The 23,822-nt window shown below is 36.9% G+C and overlaps 1 protein-coding gene across 1 annotated transcript in view; it reads left to right on the top strand.

Moving 5' to 3' along the window:
• RYR3 (ryanodine receptor 3) overlaps window positions 1–23,822 on the top strand; it is a 346,984-nt gene that overhangs the window by 146,104 nt on the left and 177,058 nt on the right. Inside the window, exons 24-35 of the mRNA XM_063289977.1 lie at window positions 1,945–2,048; window positions 3,660–3,743; window positions 4,404–4,563; window positions 5,156–5,303; window positions 6,182–6,387; window positions 9,545–9,719; window positions 13,282–13,490; window positions 14,133–14,308; window positions 14,875–14,911; window positions 15,547–15,707; window positions 16,490–16,655; window positions 23,089–23,175. Coding sequence (XP_063146047.1) covers window positions 1,945–2,048; window positions 3,660–3,743; window positions 4,404–4,563; window positions 5,156–5,303; window positions 6,182–6,387; window positions 9,545–9,719; window positions 13,282–13,490; window positions 14,133–14,308; window positions 14,875–14,911; window positions 15,547–15,707; window positions 16,490–16,655; window positions 23,089–23,175 — 1,713 coding nt within the window. The remainder of the gene's footprint in view (window positions 1–1,944; window positions 2,049–3,659; window positions 3,744–4,403; window positions 4,564–5,155; window positions 5,304–6,181; window positions 6,388–9,544; window positions 9,720–13,281; window positions 13,491–14,132; window positions 14,309–14,874; window positions 14,912–15,546; window positions 15,708–16,489; window positions 16,656–23,088; window positions 23,176–23,822) is intronic.

Here is a 23,822-nt window from a genome sequence, read left to right as displayed (position 1 = left end):
GCTTTACTTAGTTAAGGGAAACATATATTCTGAACACAATGATAGTGGAAGTTGTTTTCTAATGACACAGTTGAAAACAGAAGAATTATGACCCTTGGGGGAAAAAAAGAACTTTAGCATTCTTCCTTTCCCAAATATGGAACTAAGGTGTTTTATCAAAAGGAGTTCAGTTTAGGAGAAAATTTAAATAGTTATAGATTTTCTCTGAAACAGGACAATTCCAATTTCTTTGTGCTGAGCTCTAGAGCCTCCTTTAACAGATCTGGAGAATATGTAGTAGTAAGTAATAATTAAGCAAAAAATTGTGATCGTGCAGGTATTTTAACCTCATCACATAGTAATACCAACAAGCAGTCTTTCATTGAAGTATGAGACCATAATTTACAGTTAGGCCATAACAAGAGACTATAACTTCCAGTCAGGCCATAAGTGCATAGTTTTCAGGATCTGCACAGTTTCTGAGAGGCCGGTCAGGAGCCACCTGAGTTATATTCAGTAGGGCCAGTAGTCCTACATGGGAGACTACTTGGGAATTTCAGAATTGTTGACTAGATTGTGGAAAATTAAAGTGCCAGAGGAAGGCAATGGAATAAGACTGAAAACTGAATGGATGCATTCACCAGGAGTTGAGCTCAGATTGAGGGCATGTTGTGTCTGCTCTGGAAGCAGAGGAACTTCATACCATTTTTATTTTTCCTGCTCCATGCTTTTAGTTAAGGAGAACCTATAATCTCCACATATTTCCAAGATGGCACTCTCACATTTACTTATTGGTAGTCCTGAGGAGTATTTTATAAAAGGAAAAGTTGAAGCTTTAATAGCTGGAACATTCATGATGAGGGAAAATGCCCACAATGACAGGGTAATAAATAAGCTGTTTATAGTTTTCCTTATGGATTCTTGCAGCCATAAAGAGATGTTGCTTGGCAACCAAGATGGTTGATAAGAACCTTCAAGTCCAAAACTCTTGCCAAGGTCACTCTTAAAAGGCAGTCCTTGTTCTTCTTCTTCCATGAATTGGCCCAGATTTTGCTCTTTTTTGTTATGGCATTCTTTTCCTGATTTGATTGATTGATTACGTGCCATCAAGTCATTTTCGACGCCTAGTGACCACATAGTTTTTTTCCATGATCTTTTCCTGATGCATGCCTATATTATTTTTCAACTTCCACTCTGGTTCCCCCCTTGTTTTCTTCCACTCCAAATAGGGAGTACCCTTTCCCATTGTCCACCCCCATCCTTCTCAGATGCAGCAGTCAAAAATCAAAATCCATCTGTAATGAATCACCATCTCTCACAGCCAGTTCTGTCCTAGTTATTGCTGAGTCCATGCCATCTAACCCCTTTAAGTGTGCCAATTTTATTGATGCTCACTCCCCAGGATTTCAAAAGGATTGTACTTAGCCAACTGCCTTAAAGTTGCTTTATATGGCTAAGTATAAGTCAAAAGAAATGCAGAATACTCTGTTCACAGTTTATTGCAATATTATGAGACATCACAGTTTAGTTCTAGAAAATATCAGTTACATCTAGATTATACAGTAACTCATAAAATTACTGTGAATGGTAAGAACAGTCCCAAGAGCTTGGGCTTGAAATACAAGAATGCATAGTTCCTTGCTGCAGTTAGAATTGCTCCAGCTACATACAACCATGGCACCACATAACTGGACAATGCAGGTTCCCAATCCCAGAATTTGCTCCAACATATGGGAAATTTATCCTTAGATTATAGAATAAATGTCTAGATGAGTTTTCCGGTGGACATACTGACTGGCACAATGGGACAATAATCCTATCCTGAAGAACACCTGATTGAAGAAAGCCATTCTGCTTTAAAACTCGGATGGATGACTGTGCTTTATTTTCAGAAAAAGAACAGGTCTATTTTTGTTGAGCAGAAGTTGCTCTAAGCTTACTTACAGTCTCTTTCATATGTTGTAGATACGAGATGATAATAAAAGGCAGCATCCTTGTCTGGTGGAATTTTCAAAATTGCCTGAAACAGAGAAGAACTATAATCTGCAAATGTCAACAGAAACTCTAAAGTGAGTCAAAAAATAGAAGGAAAACTCATCTGTATAGTTTAATTCAATAAGAAAGCATTCTGTGTTGTTATTTTTTATGGGCTATCTCCAGACTTAACCGTGTTCAGGACTGAGCCATTGACATCAGTGGTACAAGTTAGTCCTGACTAATTCATCTTTCTGATTTCAACTCATCTGGACTATGGGAAAGGATCTGGAAATTGAACCTAAGAAATGGACATGAGGGGCACCTGCACACAAGAAAATTGTGCCTTTATTTCTAAAGTTTATTTCTCATGGTAGACTCTCATCAGGGATGCGGTGGCGCTGCGGGTTAAACCACTGAGCTGCTGAGCTTGCCAATCGGAAGGTCAGCAGTTCAAATCCACATGAAGGGGTGAGCTCCCATTGCTAGTCCCAGCTCCTGCCAACCTAGCAGTTCGAAAACATGCAAATGTGAGTAGATTAATAGGTACTGCCTTGGCGGGCAGGTAACGGCGTTCCGTGTAGTCATGCCGGCCACATGACCACGGAAGTGTCTACGGACAAACGCCAGTTCTTCGACTTTGAAACGGAGATGAGCACTGCCTCCTAGAGTCAGACACGACTGAACTTAATGTCAAGGGAAACCTTTACCTTTACCTTTTAGGCTCTCATCTCTTCATTTTTTATACAAATGTAAAAGTAAGCACCTGAATGGGAGACTACCAGGAAATACCAGGGTTGTAGGCTAGGCAGGAAAGTTGAAAAGCATCCTGGAAAAGGACTATGGCAAACTACTCTGGTACTGCTGCCAGAAAACAGCATGGACATATCCATGAAATCACTATGAAATGTCCATGAAATTGACCTCAGCTTGAAGGAACCTTAACAAGTAAGCAATGCATTCACTCCCTATGGCATTATTCAAGAGAATGAGAATTCATTTCAATTTTTTTTCTCTTTAGATTGGTAAACTTCATTTTTGTTAGTTTTTTATTTTTCTGATCTTAAGTTTTTTTGCTACATCAGATAATAAATTCATATTTTCTGACAAATATTTCCATTTCATTCATAATTAAACCTGCACCTTCCCTTCCCTGCAAGTATTCATCAACCCTACCCCAAAAGGTCAGATCATCTTCATTGAGATGTATTTCCTCCTTCTCCTTTCTGCTAGTTTGACACAGAGACTGAATATCTATTTCTCTTCTTTTGTTCCCATTATAATTTTATGATCTTGACAATGTACTCCTCTTAAATTCCAAATTACAATCTTCCATATGCCATGGTCATCACCAAGACCCATTGACCTCCACCATCCATCATGACTTGATCAAAGAGACTTGGTCATAATGCTTTTTAATAAGATAGAGAAGGCGTAGGGTAAGTTACCAGCCTTAGCTGTACTCATGCCACGTGCAGCATTCTTTGCTAACAGTAGGAAAATGTTTTTGGCACATTTTAGTTCAGCTCAGCTTTACCCCAAGCATGCTGATACTAGTCTATGCAAGCTAAAATATCTAATCTAAAGACTCCCTTGTAACATATGTTTGCCCTCATCCCAACAACTAGGAGATAACATGAAATATACTGATGCATATTCAGGATGCATGTTGTACTTACATTTTACAATTGATTCTATATTTATAGAACTCTTTTGGCCCTTGGATGCCATGTTGTTCATGTAAACCCAGGAGCAGAAGAAGATCTTAAGAAAATCAAGCTTCCCAAAAAGTAAGGTCATTTATAATAATGATTGTCACTGATTTGTTTTATGTGAAGTTCATACATATAGAAGCCAATCAGTAACTATGGATGTTTCTAGGGACAAGGAAACATGTCCCTAGACATGTGGTGCTGCCTCTTGTTGATGAGAATAGACAATAGAACATATTGTTAATGCTAAGTCATGCTGTTTAATAGTTCAAGTCTGCAGCTGAGGCATGACAGTTAAAATGGCCAAGCTACAGGGTTTATTTAACCATAAAAGGTGCTCAAAGTTTAAAAATTAGTAATTGGAATCACTAACTACTACACCAAATACATTGGAATTATTTATTTATTTACTTGCAATAGGCATTAATAATTACCTCATTTACTGAAGAGTTAGTTGTTTGTCCTTATTCGGAAGAATATGAGGGGTGATATCAACTATTGTTGATATATGGTAGATACATACCAAAAGTGTCTCCCTCCCCTCCCCACAAATTATTTGGTTTGTATGAATTCAGTATGGAAGAAGATAGGGACTGGAACAGATTGGTTTGGACTTAAAATTTCTGTTAATAATTTAAGTGGACAAAATGTTTACTAAATTATAGGTGTACACAGAATATTTACAACAGCTCTTTGAGATTGATTAAAATGTAGGCCCATCTTTTTTCTGATTTACAGTTACATGATGTCAAATGGTTATAAGCCAGCTCCTCTTGATCTTTCTGAAGTTAAATTGTTACCATCACAAGAAATATTAGTTGATAAACTTGCAGAGAATGCACATAATGTCTGGGCAAAAGAAAGAATAAAACAAGGCTGGACCTATGGTCTTCAGCAGGTAAAAATAATTTTAAAAAAGATTTCAAAGAATGTTTGGGTGATTATAGGGAAAGGACCATGTCTAGCTGAGGTAATACACTATTAAGTAATATACTTATTTCTTAATCAATATTTAATTATTGATAACTACTGTACTTATATGAAAAACTTGGGGTTGTTTATTCAAATATGTGTAGTAGGATGGCCTATATGGAAAAATCATACTTCAATATTTAATGTCTGTGTGTTTAGAGCATAGATTGTATTTATTTAATTCAGTTTCAAGACTTCCCAATTCCTTAATGACTCTGGGTGACTTACCACTGAAAGAAAAACAACAACAGATATATAGGAGAAACCCCACATTGGTGCATGGAATGGCCCCCAATGGAAAGTACAATCTATTCTGGAGATTGAGAGATTCTTTGGAGCTCATCTGGGCAATCGTTATAGGGAGAAAAGCAAAAGAAAGTCCTGTTCAAAAACTGAATGTTTCCTCCCTTAATAACTATACTCCCTAGAAAACAGAAATTTAAGTGTTCTTTCAATGTATTGTTCTAAATGTCTCTGTATAACTTGAATGCTACCTTTGTCACACCTATTCTTTTTAGGATCTCAGAAACAAACGGAATCCCCGGCTGGTTCCATATGTGTTATTGGATGAACGTACTAAAAAATCAAACAGGGATAGTCTTCGTGAAGCTGTTCGTACCTTTGCTGGATATGGATATAATATTGAGCCTCCAGATCAGGAGCTAGGTATGTTAATAAGTATTTTGTTATTCACACTTTTGGTAACACTGAAGTATTTGTAACATGTTTTTCTATTCCTTTTACCTTCATAAATATTCCGAAGGTCTTATCAGTATGCTGATATTTGGGGTATATGAAGAGAATTTATTTACCAAGATGACATCTTTTAACCTGCATATTAGCACTCAGTGATTGAGGGGCATACTTGGGTCATACGAAAAAGGGTGAAAAAAAAGCCTCTTTGGGGGTTGCTGTTGTTTCCTTTCCCCAAGCCAACATGTGGAAAGGGATTTCACATGGAATGAATGGAGCATCTTTTCCTATTGAGGTTAATGAAAGTTTGTAATTTCTCAGCCTCTCTTTACAAGTTCACTGTGTTACCACATCTTCCTTTCCCAATATAGGTTTTTTTTTACTTTGAGAAGAAGAAAGACAATGACAGGAAAACAGAAAGTGCAGAGGCTGAGTATGTGTCATAATTCAAGAAAGAATAGCTGAAGGGAAAAGGCTTTGTTTTTCTGAAAGTGTTCCTGCTCTAAGAGGAGCAGGTATACTTGAGCATTAAAGCATTATCACTCTGAATCTTTAATCTTTACAAGTGACACTTTCTTGCTTCTCTATAATAAATGTTTATATTATTACCAAGCCAAAACAATATAAGCAAGCAATTATTCTCTGGCTGCTTCAATATTTTTGTCTTCTGTCTGAGTACAAAAGTGTGGTAAGCAAGGACATCTGGGCAGAGGGTCAAAAATGTCAAGATGGGGGCTTAATTACATACTTTAATCACGCATGGCCCCATCTTGACTTTTTTGACACTTCTTCATGGATACCCTTGCTGGTATGTTCAGTTATAATAATTTTTTGCGTTGTATTTTTCACAGCTGATCAAACAGTGGAAAAAGTGAGCATTGATAAGATACGTTTCTTCAGAGTTGAACAATCTTATGCAGTGAAGACTGGAAAGTGGTATTTTGAATTTGAAGCTGTGACTGGAGGGGATATGCGTGTTGGATGGGCAAGGCCAGGCTGCCAACCTGACATCGAACTAGGAGCTGATGACCAAGCATTTGTGTTCGAAGGCTGCAAAGTTCGTACATTTAATTGCAATCGGCTGTGTTTATACAACAGAGCTCAGTTCATACAGTTAGGTCATGAGCACAATTACGCTTTCATACCAATACCTAAATCCAGTCAATTGTGGGGTTAAGCATATAAAGCTTTAACTCCCAGTAGCCACAGTTTGTTTTGAGTTAAAATGTCCTCTCACAGTCAGAGATGTCGTGCAAATGCTATAATTCAATAAAAAACGAGAGTTACCCACCCCACCCTCCTATTCAACATTCCAAGAAAAGAATTCAGGCTGCCTTTCCCTTATAGAAGTAATTGCCAGAATCCTCACAGCCACTCTCCTTTTTCCCTTCCACTTCCATTACTCTCACCTCACTGGTGGGGAATGAGTGATGAGTGATGTCATGAAGTCTTGCCAACACTCTTTGGGTACAAAGGTTTATGGGCTTCCAGGTTTGTCCTGGGGAAGTATGTTTGGCTCAGTCTTGCTAAATGAAATAAGTTACTTTTAATCTGGTAACTGTACCTATGTGCTTCCAGACCCACCAATAAGGAAGTATGATGGGGTTAATTGCTGTAGCCGACACAGGGAATGGCCTTGAAGGCAGGCGGGAGAGCTGCTACCAAGGGAACAATCAGGCAAGCATGGCTTGAGCCTATTCCAAGAAACTAATTTAAGAAAACATCTCAGACAGGCCCCTTCCTATTTCACACAGAGGTAAAGTGAGGGAGGGGGGAAGCACATTCAGACATGCATGATTCTGTTACTTTAGCTGTTGTAATAAAAGTAGTTGTAGTTCTATGTGGCATTGGTTTCTTAGTCTGGTTTACCTTATAGGGCTGACAGTTACTAATGTAAATTAAGTATGTAAAAAAAATCTAAATCTATACAAAAAAATCTAATTTATTACAATTAAATTACTAATATGAAAAGATTAGTTAAGGTTAAATTCAAATAGCTTTGCATTTTATTTGAGATGTGAAGCTGGTATTATCATTTTTTTAAAAACTCTGACATAATACAGGTAGTCATCAGGTTACAATGGCAATTAGGACTGGAATTTCCATCACTAAGCAATGCGGTCATGAAGTGAGACACCACATGACCACATTGCTTAGCAATGGCAATCCTGGGGGTCCTGGTTGCCATCGTAATCCCAGGACTGTGCAGGTTGTTAAGTGAGGACTTCATGTGACTGTGACATGGGAAGAGGCTAGAGCCCCAGGCAAGCAGGCTGGTGGGTGAGAGCTGCAGGTGAGAGCTACGTTGGTGGGTGCTGCAGGCAGGTGCCACGGAGAGCAGGCAGGGGCCCGGGTGCCATGGGTGGGTGCCTCAAACAAACTCTATGGAGTGTGTTGTGGGCAGGTGCTACAGAGCACGGGCAGCTGGGTGGGTGCCACAGGTGGGTAAAAAAGCAGTGGCAGGAGTGACTTGTGACTTCCTGCTGGCTTCCCCATTGACTTTGCTTGTGCAAAGCCAGCAGGAAAGGTCACAAAGGGCAATCATGTGACTGCGGGACACTGCAACCATTGTAATTGCAAGCTGGTTGCCAAGCACCCGAATTGTGATCATGGGACTGCACAGATGCTGCCACCACTGCAATTTTGCAGACCGGTCATCAGTCCCCCTTGTTCAGCATCATTTTAACTTTGAACAGTTGCTGAATGAGTGGTCATAACCCAAGGACCATCTGTGAAACTGTAGGTTAACATGTCACTAAATGTTTTGTACTGAGGCTGTTTGTTACACTTACACTTGGAAAAAGCATCTTATAAGGTGCTCCTTATAAGGTTAAATTATTAAAGGGAACACAGAACACATAGGTCAAGGAGATCCCCCAAAGTGAGACATCTGCCCCCATAGTTATTGCTGTCCCCTAGAACAGTCTTAAAAGTAAGAGAGAACATATTTGAGATAAAGTATATTCAATAGGGTGATGTGAAGGTGAAAGGTCCCCTGTGCAAGCACCGAGTCATGTCCAACCCTTTGGGGGGACGCCACTTTCATGTATTCTTGGCAGACTATAGCGGGGTGGTTTGCCATTGCCTTCCCCAGTCGTCACCTTCCCCAGCAAGCTGGGTACTCATTTTACCGACTTCAGAAGAATGGAAGGCTGAGTCGACCTGAGCTGGCTACCCGAGAATCCAGCTTCCGCTGGGATCGAACTCGAGTCGTGGGGAGAGTTTTGGCTGCAATACTGCCGCCTACCACTCTGCGCCACATGAGGCTGCTCATATTCAATATAGTTAGATTTAATTCTGCGCACCATCTATATGATTCCAGAAAAATTCCCAATATTTTCAGGTCATGTAAACTAAATGTACTGTATATTTATTAACCAGATTTGCTAGATAAAAATATTGTTAATTTTGCAGTTAAAGTAAATTGTGTCAATACATTTACATAAATAGTTACAATATTTTTCCAGGCACTGACTTATTTTTCCAAAATGTTCCATTATTGATTGATGTGAAGGAGGTTTAGAATAGTTTCAATTGGACTGATTTCTAGGAAAAAATGGTTGATTATGATAAGTGTGTAAATAATCGGCTGATTAATAGGGTTGTAGATTTATAAGGATCATATCAGTGCAGCAGAAAACAGATCCAGCGTTTCTTCCTTTAAAAAGTCAATTACCAGTTTGCTTGGTAAATAAATAATTAAATCTGCTTAGATCCTAGAAGACAACTTGCTGCCTTGTTTATCTTTTATATATCTTTTCAGGGGACATGCTCTGATGCACACATTTAAATCATAAATATATGGGCCCAGCTGCTCAGTGACCTGCAAAGTTGATGCTATTAGCAACTTAATGCACAAATTGGCATACATGGGCTATGGAAGATTATAATGAAAATGGCTACCATTCATTGAAATCTCTCTGTAGAATGTGTGTGCCTGTGTGTATACATACAGAAATGTGAATATATGCCCTGTATATTTTTGTTTTTAGTTTTCTTTATAATGTTATATATTGTTTCTTTTTCTTTGTTTTTATTTTCTGTAAATAAAAGCAAAAAAAAAAACACCACAATAATTTTGGTGGGAATGCTGTACTATCTTGTTGCACAAAAACTAATGATGACTCTTTTATGATACCTGAAAGATTACCTTATTTAGTACAGCACAAGCTTTTATGGAATAAATTCATTATCTAAACCAGTTTACTTTTCAGGGGCAACGTTGGCATCAGGGTAGTGGATTCTTTGGAAGAAATTGGCAACAAGGAGATGTGGTGGGCTGTATGATCAATCTGGATGACAAGTCCATTATATTTACACTCAATGGAGAATTACTTATAACCAATAAAGGTTCAGAACTTGCTTTTGCTGACTTTGAAATAGATAATGGTAAGCTGATTCCTAACCTTTAGAATATTTCACAGGCTTCCCTTTTGGTTGTCTAAGAGGAGTTAGTAATCAATGTATAGTATAATACAGCCCCATATACTAAGTATATATACAATTAGTAATTAAGAATAATAAATACTCCAACAATGAAAGCGTTTCACTTAGCCATTCGAGAAATTTCTGCTTTCATATTATTTATGATTTTTTAATATATTGGTTACTATTTGGCAAATCTTTACATTTTGTGGTGAGTGTGTCACTTGCATTGGATTATTCTGACAATTGTACATAATCATGGAAATATAGTACTAATTACAAAGTGAAAAATACATTTATTCTGATGAGAAGCCTCTTAATCCACTGGAGACTCCTTCCATCAAGAAGAAGAACTAATGAATACGATTAACATCTTCTGCAACAGAACATGGTCCTAAGTAGCATAGACTTTGATATGCTTTTCAGTGCCTTTAAGCTGGCAACCCCAGACAAAGTTTCTTGGATATAAAGCCTGCTGGCCTCAGCAGAATTCATGTTTGAACAGACACATTTAGTCAAGTATGCTAATGAATTGTAACAAATTGCATTTAAATTATGCAATTTGTTAAATTAAGTTATTTGTTTGTTAGGATACTATCATGTCCTAAAGACTTCTTTCTCATCAAATTGTAAAATGTGCTTGAGTCAGTTCTGTGGTAAAAAAAAAAATCAGACTTGCTGTATCTGCAATTAATGATACATATATTTGCATTAATTAAAGGATTAATTAAAAGGATTAGTCAGTATGTGCGTTTTATGTGTACAATTACACACATGCACATACATATGCAGATATAAAATCCTGTTGGGGGAGAGAGAGACATACCTTCTAATACAGTAGCTTGTTTCTCTTAGTACAGTAGACTCTCTGTTAACCGGCACCCATGAGGATTGGTAGATGCCAAGTAAATGTAGTTTCTAGTTGCTTGAGAGTTACTGTTAAACCCTAATACCCACTAGATGGCAGCAAAGAGATACAGATTTCTTTTGCCGGTTGCTTGAGAGTGCCGGGTTTTTTCCAGTTCTATTTTTGTGCTGGTTTGCTTGAGAGTGCCGGTTGCCTGAGTTCCAGTTAACTGAGAGTCTACCATAGCTTGTTTATTTCTCTTCTTAGGGTGCAGTCATATAGTCCATTGAGAGTATATTAGGGACTATTTTTTCTCCATATTTTCTCTTCCAAGATTGAACAGAAAATTCTAATCTAACAAGGCAATTTTAACATCAGAACCACCCCACCATCTCCAAACTTCAGAAATTTCTGAGCTTGGTTTGTTTTAAGGTGTGTTGAGGGAGATGCCAATATAACTTTTTGCCTACAAGCTATCAGTGATAGCTGTCACATGCATATCAGTTGTATGTTTCTATATATAATTAGTGCTATTTGCATTTCTTCGTGAACACCTTATTAATGTAATACCATATTTTTTCTTCAGATGCTTCACATTTTCAGAATGCTTCACATTTGCCCCCCAACTCATCCCTGAGTCTTCCATTATCACCATTTATTGGGATATAACATGCAACTAACACCTGTATCCATACTAAGCTATATGACATCAATTCATAATTTCTGATATATTATTTAGCCATTTAATTCACCTTCACTTCTCTGCATATAGTCATGAATTCCAGTCCACAAAATCAGACCACCTTCGTTCATGTCTGTTGCATCCTTTTCTTTGCTTTAGTTTTCACAGACGCATAGAATATTTATTTTCCTTCCTTTCATTTTATGTGCTAATTCATGTATTGCCATTTATTCCTCTTACATTCCAAGTTGCAATTTTCCATATGATATGCCTTGGTCACCACCAGATGTACCCACAGGTATTGACCTATTCTATCCATATAGTTCTGATCAATTGAGACTTTTACATACTGTAAGACTTTTTAGAGATGGTATATATTAGAGTTTATGAAAGGTATACTTTACTTTCTTATTTGTTTGGACTCTGAAACCAGAGAGCTATACGTGTTTATTTGTCTGGACCTAACATTAGAAGTTTCAAGACCTCCCCACTAAGACCCCCCCCTTGTACTGTTATGTTTACTATTGACCACTAGAAGGCACTATATGACTGGTTTTACTTTCATTGGAACTTATCAGGAATACATAAACTAAGTCCTCCAAATCTAGAGAATATCTTTCAAACCAATGTACTGGCGCCCATATCCCACCAAAACAATGGTACATGCAGTGTAGTGGTACTTAGAATACTCCATATGGACATACATAGAAAAAGTGCATAAGTATTTCCACAGAAGGATAGGCTTTACATCAGTCCTTCCTTTCTAATTGAAGGAATGTTAGTCAGTAGGGCTTTCAGAGTAGTCATGTAATCCTGGGAAGTAGTACAGTTAATTTAATGAGTTTTAGAGAGATCCATGCCCCTGCACAATGCAAAGCACCATTCATCTTTGATTTATACTGCCCAGCTGTATAAATCATGACATTAACTGTTTTCTTTCCTCCTTTGGCTCCTTCTTCTTGCTTTTTTAGTAGTTATTATATTTTAACTTTTTTTTTAAATGAAACAATAACAAAAACCAAATACCATGATTCTTGAGCATTCTCTTCTATCACTGTTTGCCTAAAATCCCTACTAGGTGTATTTAGTTTCTTGTTATTTTATATCATTAATTGCTGCAATCTAACATGATCAGGTCCCCTCTTTGCTTTACAGTCATCCAATTTAGGCCTGTCTAATATTCTTGTGAGTGATTTTAACATCATTCTGTTGCTTGTTCTGGAAGCCTTCAGGCAGAGCTATGCTCTTAGACTTGAAAAATGTTTTAGAAGACAAGTTACGCACAGTTCAGGATCAGCCACTTCTTTATCTTTTAAAACTGGGATACTTGGCTGCTGATTGTAGAGAAGAAAGAAAGAAAGAAAGAAAGAAAGAAAGAAAGAAAGAAAGAAAGAAAGAAAGAAAGAAAGAGGGAGGGAGGGAGGGAGGGAGGGAGCAGGAGATCTGTGTTTATATGATACTTGATTATAATATTTCAATATAATAAAGTCTCCTTGGACAAAATATTTTTAGTGGGTATACTTTAAAGGTAAAGGTTTCCCTTGACATAAAGTCCAGTTGTGTCCGACTCTAGGGGGCGGTGCTCATCTCCGTTTCAAAGCCTTGGAGCCGGCGTTGTCCATAGGACACTTCCGGGTCATGTGGCCAGCATGACTCACGGAACGCCATTACCTTCCCGCCGAAGCGGTACCAATTAATCTACTCACATTTGCATGTTTTCGAACTGCTTGGTGTGCAGGAGCTGGGACGAGCAATGGGAGCTCACCCCGCCGCGCGGTTTCGAACCGCCGACCTTCCGATCGACAGCTCAGCGGTTTAACCCGCAGCGCCACCGCGTCCCTATATATATACTTTAGTATATACTTTAGTATATACTTTAGTCATCATTTAATTATTATAATAAATAAAAACCTCTCAAAATATAAACAGCTGAATCAGATCTAAAGCTTTACGCATATAAACGTGCCTCACTTCACTATAATCTCTTGTTGATTTAGGTTTTGTCCCTATCTGCTCACTGGGTCTGTCTCAAATTGGCCGAATGAATTTCGGAAGGGATGCCAGCACTTTCAAATACTATACGATGTGTGGGTTGCAAGAAGGTTTTGAACCTTTTGCTGTCAACATGAACAGAGAAGTCGCGATGTGGTTTAGCAAACGCTTACCAACCTTTGTCAATGTGCCAAAATGCCACCCTCATGTTGAGGTAACACTAAATACAGTATTGAGAAGAGGCATGACAGCATGAAGTGTAATTTATATCACGGGGATGTACTCTGATAGGATTGATGTGTGCTGTACATGTGGAATGTTGAGAACCTCTCATGCGAATGTTCACAAAATGATAGTCATGGAGGTTTGTAACCAGTCACAAAATATAACAAGAAGGGAAGTTAGTGAAGCTGCTCCTTTTGCCCTTTTCATTCCAGGAATGTTCCTTACTGCCCCCCGTTTACCTTTGGCTTTTTTCCTGGGGAAGAGGCTACAGCCACCACTATGCTTACCTTCTGAAAGCATTCTTGGAAAAGGAGATGACACTGAAGGATTGTACTTTATTTAGTAGAATGGAAGTTTTCCATTTCATTATGTGAATATTAAAACATATTTTAAAATATTAAACAAATTAAAAATTAAAATTAAATGGGACAGAAAGCCTATGGGGCATAAAAAGACATCAGCAGGCATGTGGTTGAGTTCAACACAAGGTTGCCTACCTCTCCTTTATGCCATTAAGAATTATATTGATGATAAAATATTGGAAGTAATTTAGTAACGATTACCATGGTTTAGTAGTGCATTTTTTTAAAAAAAATAAATCGTTTTAAAAACAAATTTCTGATGATTTCAGGTTACAAGAATTGATGGAAACATTGACAATCCACCACGTTTAAAAGTTAATCATAAGACATTTGGAACGCAGAATAGTAACGCTGACATGATGTATTGTCGCTTGAGCATGCCAATTGAATTTCATTCATCTTTTACCCACAGCCATGGTTTGGAACTTGATGGTTTCCACAAAAGGTTAGATATAATTTCAATCCTTTAATTGAAATCTATGCTTTTAAACTCTCTCTCCCTTTTTACTCATGGAATTATTAATTATTTCCACTTAGCTTGTATCATTCTATGCTAATGACTTTATGGTGTTCAAATCGTTATTCCAAAACAGGAGATTTATATATTTATATATTTTGCAGTTATGTGGCTTTCAGTAGTCAGAAATACAAAGAGTCAGGAAACAAATGTACTGAAGACATGGTTTGTCACTAAATATCTTGTGTTAAGTGTTCTATTCATGCTTGTTTATTTTATATGCTATATGGAGTCCTTCTCCTTAGCATATGACAATTTTTAGTTAAAATAGTTACAGAAGGATATTCTGAGACTGCCTGAATTTATTATTTTGTTTTTGAAGTGACAGAATTCATGCATTACTTTTCTGTCTTGATTATGTCTAGAACAAGTTTTATTCCATGAGTAAAAATTCAGCAGTTCATGTAGGTTAAAAGATCTTTTTAGTTTTATTTTAGTGTTTTATACCGTCATCTAACTCTATTTTTTAAAAATTATTGATAATCTTATTACAGAAAACAGAACAAGGAGATACATATTCATACCACAACAGTAAGTATTTAGGCTTTTTTTAAAAAAAAGTATTGGACTAGTTACCTTACTTTGAACAGTATTGGCTCAGTTTAATCAGTACCATTTTGCCCCAAAGTAGAATATATTTCAACTTAATTGAACCCAATTCTGAGCAGTTAATCCAGTTATGATCAGACATGTGTTGGACTCTGATCCCCATCCTACTTCCAAACCATTTCCTGCCCGCCTACTATATTAGCCTCAAAGCTTACCATGCCATTTTTCCTAGCATGTTCCCAGCAAAGTGAAAAAGATCAAGTATAAAAAATCTTCCCCCTTTCTATCATCACACAGCACCCAAATGCCAGTAGATCTAGGAAATTTATTCTAGCTTTGATAAAAATATTATTATATTTAGAAAAAGAGTCTTTATTTATATTGTTAGTGATTAAATCTATGTAATAGGTGATTAGAAATTTCAGTAAAATTGAAAATCATGTGTTAGTAGAGTTCTATACTGCTCTGAGTAACTATCCATTGATAAGCAAGATACTTTTTTTGTACAATCACTCATGCTGATTCTATTAATTATGTCTTTGATTTTCTCTGTTTAGTACGTGGAATAAATTTTCTCTAAGAAAGTTTTGTGATAATATTTCTATTTACCATTCCAGTACTACTACTCATTGAAGATCTTTGCTGGTCAAGACCCATCTTCAGTCTGGATTGGTTGGGTAACTCCTGACTACCACTTTTACAGTGAACATTTTGACCTAAATAAGAATTGCACAGTAACAGTTACTTTGGGAGATGAAAGAGGGAGAGTCCATGAAAGGTTTGAGCTTAGAAATTACCTAATGAATAAATATTTGACTTCCTTCCTTCCTTCCTTCCTTCCTTCCTTCCTTCCTTCCTTCCTTCCTTCCTTCCTTCCTTCCTTCCTTCGTTAAGAATCAAATACAAGAACAATGATCTTTGAATCAGTATTTGGACCATAATGTATATTCTGTATTAGTAATAATACTTAGGGTTTATTTTATCAAGGGCAACAATTTACTCTTTTTCTTGAATTACATTTCCTCAACAGTCATTATGTTGTAGTATAAACCATAGTGATCCGTGATTTAGATAATTTTAGCATCTATCATTCTGACTCTAAATTCAGTTAAACATAATTATGGAATAGCATTTTCATAAGTTAGCAAACAAGTGTCAGAAAAAATATTTTCTTGAAAAAATTGCTTTGTACTGGTTATCTGAAAATAAACGTTTGAATGGAGCTTTTGGTTGATCCTTGAAATGCAAAGTAAATTGGATTTCAACCAAAGCTTAATTGTTATAAATGTCTAAAACCTTATGTTCATTTAACTTACTTTCTGAACATAATGACTGTTGAGGAAATGTAATTCAAGAAAAAGCTTACCTAATGGTTTATCAAAGCCACAGAGCCTCCTTGTGGAATGTCTGCAGCTTCAGATCCCGCAGATCCAAAGATAACTCATTTCTGCTTTTTCTCTTCCCATGGAATAAAGTAGGCTATTCCACTTACAATATATATTTAAATAAGTCTTTGGACGATACTTAACATCCAATGGTTTTCTGGTTGTTTTGTTTCAGTGTAAAACGTAGTAATTGCTATCTCGTTTGGGGAGGAGAATCATCTGTTAATTCTCAAAGATCAAGTCGCGGTAATGTTGATCTAGAAATTGGATGCCTTGTTGAATTAGCTACTGGGATGTTGTCATTCACAGCCAATGGAAAAGAACTGGGAACCTACTATCAGGTATCATTATTTTTTTCCCAGAAAATTCTACTTTACATGTTTTAATAATAGGAATTAATGATTTATGAAAACTGTAAGATGTTTATGCTACTTTTATGCTGAATATGTTGTACATGCTCAATTATATGATGGATTTTAATGACTGCACCACAGCTATTTTAATTTTCTGGGAAGGCTCATGGTAACACTAAAGGAAGATGATCTAGTGGTCCCTCAGATTTGCTGGTTACACTTATACATGTGAATCATTTGAAATCATATTAGAGTTTGTGCATATATTCTACCACAGCACATTCCAGTGCACATTCCTGTACTCATGAATTGATACTGGTTGTGGAAAATGTAATTGTTTATAACCAAAGTTATAATGTAATAGTATTATCTAACATGTGCCTAGTTGGGGAGTAGAATTATATTACAGATTGGATGCTGGAAAATTATTACTGTATCACAGGACTTCTGAACTGTCTCAGTAATCACTTTTACAGTTAATATTTTAAGGTAGTGATAACAATGGATCACAAATCAGCCTTCATGTTTTTTTGAAACTTAAACTAAATCTAAATAAAGGTCTACCTGAGAATTAAAATTCATCACCATGCCAGTCAAAACAGGCTGCTGTTTGTATCAATCCTATACTTAAAATCTAACCAGTTTTTGTTGAAATTTCCTCTGAGACAAAGGCTGTCATTTCTAGTGAAAATATAATGATACTGCCTGTGACATTCTCTCCTGTTTCAGTCAGGTGGCAGATTAAAACTGAGGATGAAATTAATAATGCTATATTTGGGGAGGCATGTGAAAGAAGAAAGTGCAAAAGCTGGCTTGCAGCTAAACCTCAAAAAAACCAAGATTATGGCAACCAGCTTGATTGATAACTGGCAAATAGAGGGAGGAAATGTAGAAGCAGTGAAAGACTTTGTATTTCTAGGTGCAAAGATTACTGCAGATGCTGACTGCAGTCAGGAAATCAGAAGACGCTTAATCCTTGGGAGAAGAGCAATGACAAATCTCGATAAAATAGTTAAGAGCAGAGACATCACACTGACAACAAAGGTCCGCATAGTTAAAGCAATGGTGTTCCCCATAGTAACATATGGCTGTGAGATCTGGACCATAAGGAAGGCTGAGAGAAGGAAGATAGATGCTTTTGAACTGTGGTGTTGGAGGAAAATTCTGAGAGTGCCTTGGACTGCAAGAAGATCCAACCAGTCCATCCTCCAGGAAATAAAGCCAGACTGCTCACTTGAGGGAATGATATTAAAGGCAAAACTGAATTACTTTGGCCACATAATGAGAAGACAGGACACCCTGGAGAAGATGCTGATGCTAGGGAGAGTGGAAGGCAAAAGGAAGAGAGGCTGACCAAGGGCAAGGTGGATGGATGATATTCTAGAGGTGCCAGATTCGCCCCTGGGGGAGCTGGGGGTGTTGACGACCGACAGGAAGCTCTGGAGTGGGCTGGTCCATGAAGTCACAAAGAGTCGGAAGTGACTAAACGAATAAACAAATGGATGGATAGAAAATAAACATGATATGAAACTACAAATTATGAAGCAAATATTGTATGATTTCTATGAAGACTAGATATAAATATCTTTGTGTAATGGAAGATATGGTGTTTGGAAAAAATATTAAAATATTACATTTTTTATATGATTATAATATAGAAGCACAGAGCAAAATTGTAATCACTTTTAAAGGATGATTATTAGCATTTCTGAATTCTTACACAGAGCCTTTCTCCTGCATTGTTCCTAAGTCTATAGCAATTAATTTTTTGTGGTCTCTGTCATCACACATACAACTGTGTTTCTGCTTATAGTATTTTGTTCATTTATTATATTTCTACACTAGCAGACTTCTGGAATATCCCAAAGTTGAACTTTTTAGTGGAACTATGATCCTCATTCCACTGCACTAGCCCAGAGGCAAAACAACTATTGTTTTACCAGCACAGAAGCAACATTTTGAGTATTTGTCACCTGTATTTCCTCAGATAATTTAGAAGTATACATCTCAAGCTCATCTCTACCCTTAGACCTCAGACAAAATCAGCAAATGCCTTTATTCAACAGTGACTGCAGACATTTCCTTATTGAACCCTAATTGATCTTTCTGCTACAGTATATCATCAGTGGAAGATTTGTCTATCCTGTGCCTGACAATTTCAGCTTCTTTATACTCTAGGTCCAGAACTGCCAGTGAATTCTGAAATGTAGCCATCATTAACACTGGAGAAACAGTTGCAGTGTCCACTTCTAGGGAGTCCAACACTGTCAATTGTGCTGATAATGGAAATCATTAAAGAAGTCTCACATAACTCAAATTCCTAGTTTGCCACTGATATTAATGCTAATGATCAGGTAATTCTAGTCTCAGTCTTTTCTCTTGAGTAGAAGAAGCCCAAACTGATTAGAAGACTTGGAGAGAAGCCCAGGAATGAGATTTTAGTTGCCATGGCCTGTTTCCATGTGGATTGAAAATCATCCCTCATAGTTAATGGGGCAAGGCCAAGGGGAAAAAAGGATAGTCTGAGCCAATTGGTGAGTATGATCACCCACACTCTAGCCTCCACTTTCATGAAGCCTGTATCTAGTTGCAGGGTGGCATTAGAGACACAGTTTGGGACTTGAAGGGCTGATTTTAGAAATTTGGATTATACAAAACCATAGTACCAAATTTGCCCAAGAGAGAACTTACTTCATAGCCTTAATATCTCTACAATTATCCCCCTTCAATCAGGTTTATTGCCTTCAACAATAAATAGCAACTATAGTTCTCTGTTGTGAATTCAATTGCTAAATCACTTGCATTAATGTGACCTTCATCCACTGCATTATTTGGTATTAACCCATTCTTTCAATCCAGAAGATTATATTTCAGAAACTGAATCTACCTCTACACTCTCTACACTCTTTCTTATCTCTTGATCTGCTATGGGGTATCTAATTCCCTTTTGCATCTTTGAGAATGTTTGCTACTGAATGGAGAGCTATTGTTGCTTATAGTAGATATTTCTTTTGAAAGCAGGAATTTTACCATGTAGATTATTTAGTTTTCCGGATGGTTCAGTCAGATGCCATGATTCCCACTGTGACTTCAGTGCAACCAACATCGCCAGAGTATCTTGACATAGACCTTCGTCAAGCCTACCAATTTGTGCTAAGTATAAGAAGTCAGTTATGTAGGCTTATTTAAATGGAGTTCTCTTTTCAACTCCATTACTGTAGAGTAATTCTAAACTTTTGCTAAAATATTATGCTTTCAGTAGACAAGTTTGCTTCATTGCAGTTGGATTTGTACTGATTCTTTCTCTGGGAGAGAATAGCTTCTCTTTTCTAACACCTGCTACAATGCAAGAACCCATGTGTCCCATGTTGAAACTGCTGCTTTTCGAAGCAGCACATTAACACAGGTTATCAGGATAGTGATTCTGCATCAAAGTCCATTGCAGGAGTAATTGTTTTTCAGCTCCGTGTTTGGTCCTTCACTTTGTGTCTTAGGTCTGAAATGCAAATCCATATCAAATACCTACACTAGATTATTGAGTGACCAAGCTGATGATACAGGAATATATCCTAAAGTTCAAGAAAACTGCCAAGCACATGAGATGCATTTGCAAATTACATCACAATCTTCTGATCTTCATTCTTGCTTCTGGAACAGGGCTCCTTCTTTTAAAAACATTTGCCTATTCCATTAGCTTCTAAATGTCTTCCTTTTTCCCCCAACTGTTCTCCGAGGAATCAACTTTTTTTTTTTGGCACAAGCCTGCCGATGTCCCCAAGTGGTCCCTTTGACTTAAATGATGTCTTGTCTCCTCTAGTTATACCTTATTAGAGTGCTTGGTTTAGAACTTCTTCTCAGATTCTGGCAACGTATCATTCGAGATTGAATCAATTATTTTTAGTATGTTCAAAGACAAATACCAAAGTAGCTATCATTTTGGAAAAGGAATACCCATCATACAGAGGGGCTTATGCTTTTCCACTTCTAGCCTATGGCATACTAGTCCACTCTTTGGCATTGCTGATATTTTACAGTTCTGAAAAAGGGTGGTGGCACCCATTCAATGCTCAGTTTCTGCCACTTGAGGATACCCTTGGTCAATGAAGTTTTAGATAGTCACCATAGCAACATTCTTCCCCTGCTTCACCTATTTTGTAACCTTAAATTTCAGGAATGCTACATCACCACGCTGTTTGGGGTTTCTTTTGGAGCGGGGGGGGGGGGTTATGCCATCATATGCAACTATTCCCAATACTGACTCTTCGTTTTGATTCTGCCAGTGCCCAAAGTCTTCACACAATACATAGAAGTAGTGGCTGCCTTTTTCTGGCTCCAGGCAATGAAGCTTTTCCCCTACTTAGAATATTGATTCTAAGCTTCATTTCAGTATCATCTACACCCATTCTTTTCTTTACAAATCGTGTTTGTGTGTCAACCAGGAGAAATCCTCCCAGAGCTCATTGCAGTATATCAAATTTATAGGTGTGGTAATTGATTTTCTCTAGGTTTTTCACATTTGTTCAAGTGGCTATTATTTCACCTCTCAGTATATGGCTCTTCTGGACATCAGGTAGACTTAGTTTAGAAGATTCTCAGCCTAAAGGTTTCAACAGTAGCAACTATTGTCTTCATTCACCTTTGCCTCTGACCTTGTAATAATGGTTTATCAAGGTGGTATTCCAATGAGACATGAATTTAACGGAGATATCTTTTTCAAGATGGACTGTTCTTTCTATATTTTGCCCATCCCCTTAATCACAAGGACTTAAAACAGGATGTGTGACAGTCAAATCAGATGCACCCTTATGACTTCCTAGATTCATTAGCTAAACTGTGAGCTTTGTATCTAATGACATGGAACCTCACCAACTAATGGCTTTGCATGCATCTAGGAAACCATTCAGGACTTCCCTTGAAAGATTGTTATCTTCTTTCAGGTCTAGTTTAGCTGGCACAATTTCTAATTTTACTTTTTCTACCCAGAATTATTGTTTATTTTCTAAAGCTTTGATCTAGATTGTGGAACTTGTATTCTCCAATTCCGAAGTGAATTCTTTCCATTGGATGGTTTATATTCAGTTGATAGTGAAGTATTTGACCCCATGGCTGTTCATTTTGAAAATAGCCAGTCAACTATATATTTGTAGTGCTGCATGGAACTAAATGCAGAAATCTGAATCAGTGCATAGAATGCTGTGCTTATTCATCATTAGAGAAGTAATTTTTATCATTTAAAGTTGTTATAATTCCAAATTTAAAATGCAAGTTTTTGCTTTTAGGTTTTATATGTGTTCATTGTTATTCATTTGGGAATGATAGATCTTTCAGCTTCAATCCCCCCAAAAACCTGACTGCATTTCTTAATTTATTTTGCAATATAATAACTATTTTCATTTTGCAGTTAGCTAAAGTAGGTTGGAGAAGAGTATTTATATGCAGGATCTGCATTCAGAAATGTCTAAGAATCAAATTAAAAAAGAAAGGATTTTTTCTATGTGTTTGTGTTATGCACACACAGCAGAGCCCATGTGCACACAGGTTCGTTTTTTTTCCCTAACTAGGGACATGGTTTTAATAGAAATATGTATAATTAATATATCATATGCTTAAGCACACAGAACCAAAATAGAATATGCCCAGGATTTATGAATATTAGTGCATATTTATATTCTGGAGAAACAGAGCAACCTGGCCATCATCCAGAAGTAGGAAATGAAAAGCTATTATTATAATGTGAGGATTTATTTTATAATCACTAGCAGAACTGAGTGACATTTGCACTGATATATTTTCAATTCATCTTAAAACATGATTTTGTACATTTTTAGGGCAATAGTTTTTCTTCCTCTCTTCTACACCCCCCCAATAATTAACTGTTTTGATTCCAGAGGGATTACGTGTAAAGAATGCAACATAAAAGGCATATATATGGATATATTTTTACAACAGACTTGATTATAATCCATTCCTGCATTAGACTGGTTTTCTAGACTCATTTAAATCTATCTTCTAGGGGAAAAAATGGCTCTGGTCTCTCTGGAGATAACCTGTACCAAAATAGTTTCAAAGTTTTCCTGGATCTCTTACTGTCATTTAATTTCCTAACCACAGTAATCTGTATTTTTTAAATACAGTATTCTGAATAGCTGGCACTATCCTTATTTTGCTTATTCACATGATGGTGTCACCATGTCATGATTCATTGTCAGTGCAGTATGCTGGGGACACTGCTGCTGTCAGTGTGATCCCAGGCCAGAATCGATCACATTTTGTACTGTTTCAGGACTGCATCCTTTTAGGCGAATATTTATTTACTGAATTAGGTATTCTGCTGTTGAAATGATTTTGTAAATGTATCATTACACAGTCTTTCACATATGCTGTTAATAGGCTTAAATTGCATTTTAACTCTATTTTTCAGGTTGAGCCAAACACGAAACTATTTCCAGCTGTTTTTTTACAGCCTACGAGCACAAGTCTGGTACAGTTTGAACTGGGTAAATTAAAGGTATTTTTTAATCAAATTACAATCAATAGATGTTGTGACTTTTAAGTAAATTCAAACTGGCAAATTGTGTTAACTAGTCAACAGTATCAGCAGAGTCTTACATGAAAATAACATTTAATCACTGTTAAGCCAAGTGGTTCATGAATAAACATATACAGGCAAATATTTAACCTTAGGAATAATCTCTGCTTCTATCATCTGCTTCCCCAAACAATATAGAATTGCAGGGCAGCAGGAGTCAGAATCATTTGGAAGATAATATTTTGGCAAACTGTAGTACTTTGGAATTACCCGTTTATTTACAGTGCACTTGAGCTGTTATTACAAAAGCACAGTAATGGTTCTCCTACATTTAGGAAATGTGAACCAAACAGTTTTATGTTGAGGTTGGAAAACTTAGAACATTATGGTGCTATTTGACAAGATAACCTTCCATAGTTTTTCTATTTCATAATATCCCAGAATGCTCTGTGGTGTAAACTCCACCCACATTATGTGACATCTTGTATTAAATTTGCTACATTACCCCAAGTTGGCTTTGCTAGGCTGTGTATCATTTTTGTTTCTCTTAAATGTGTGTGAACCATTATTTCATTCCTTTTGTATCTGCTAAAGAGCATTGGCAAGTATGGATGGAGAACAATACA

This window comes from Candoia aspera, chromosome 1 (genome assembly GCF_035149785.1).
Source record: "Candoia aspera isolate rCanAsp1 chromosome 1, rCanAsp1.hap2, whole genome shotgun sequence".
In the NCBI taxonomy this organism is placed as follows: Eukaryota; Metazoa; Chordata; class Lepidosauria; order Squamata; family Boidae; genus Candoia; species Candoia aspera.
This window is presented reverse-complemented; position numbering and strand designations above follow the sequence as displayed.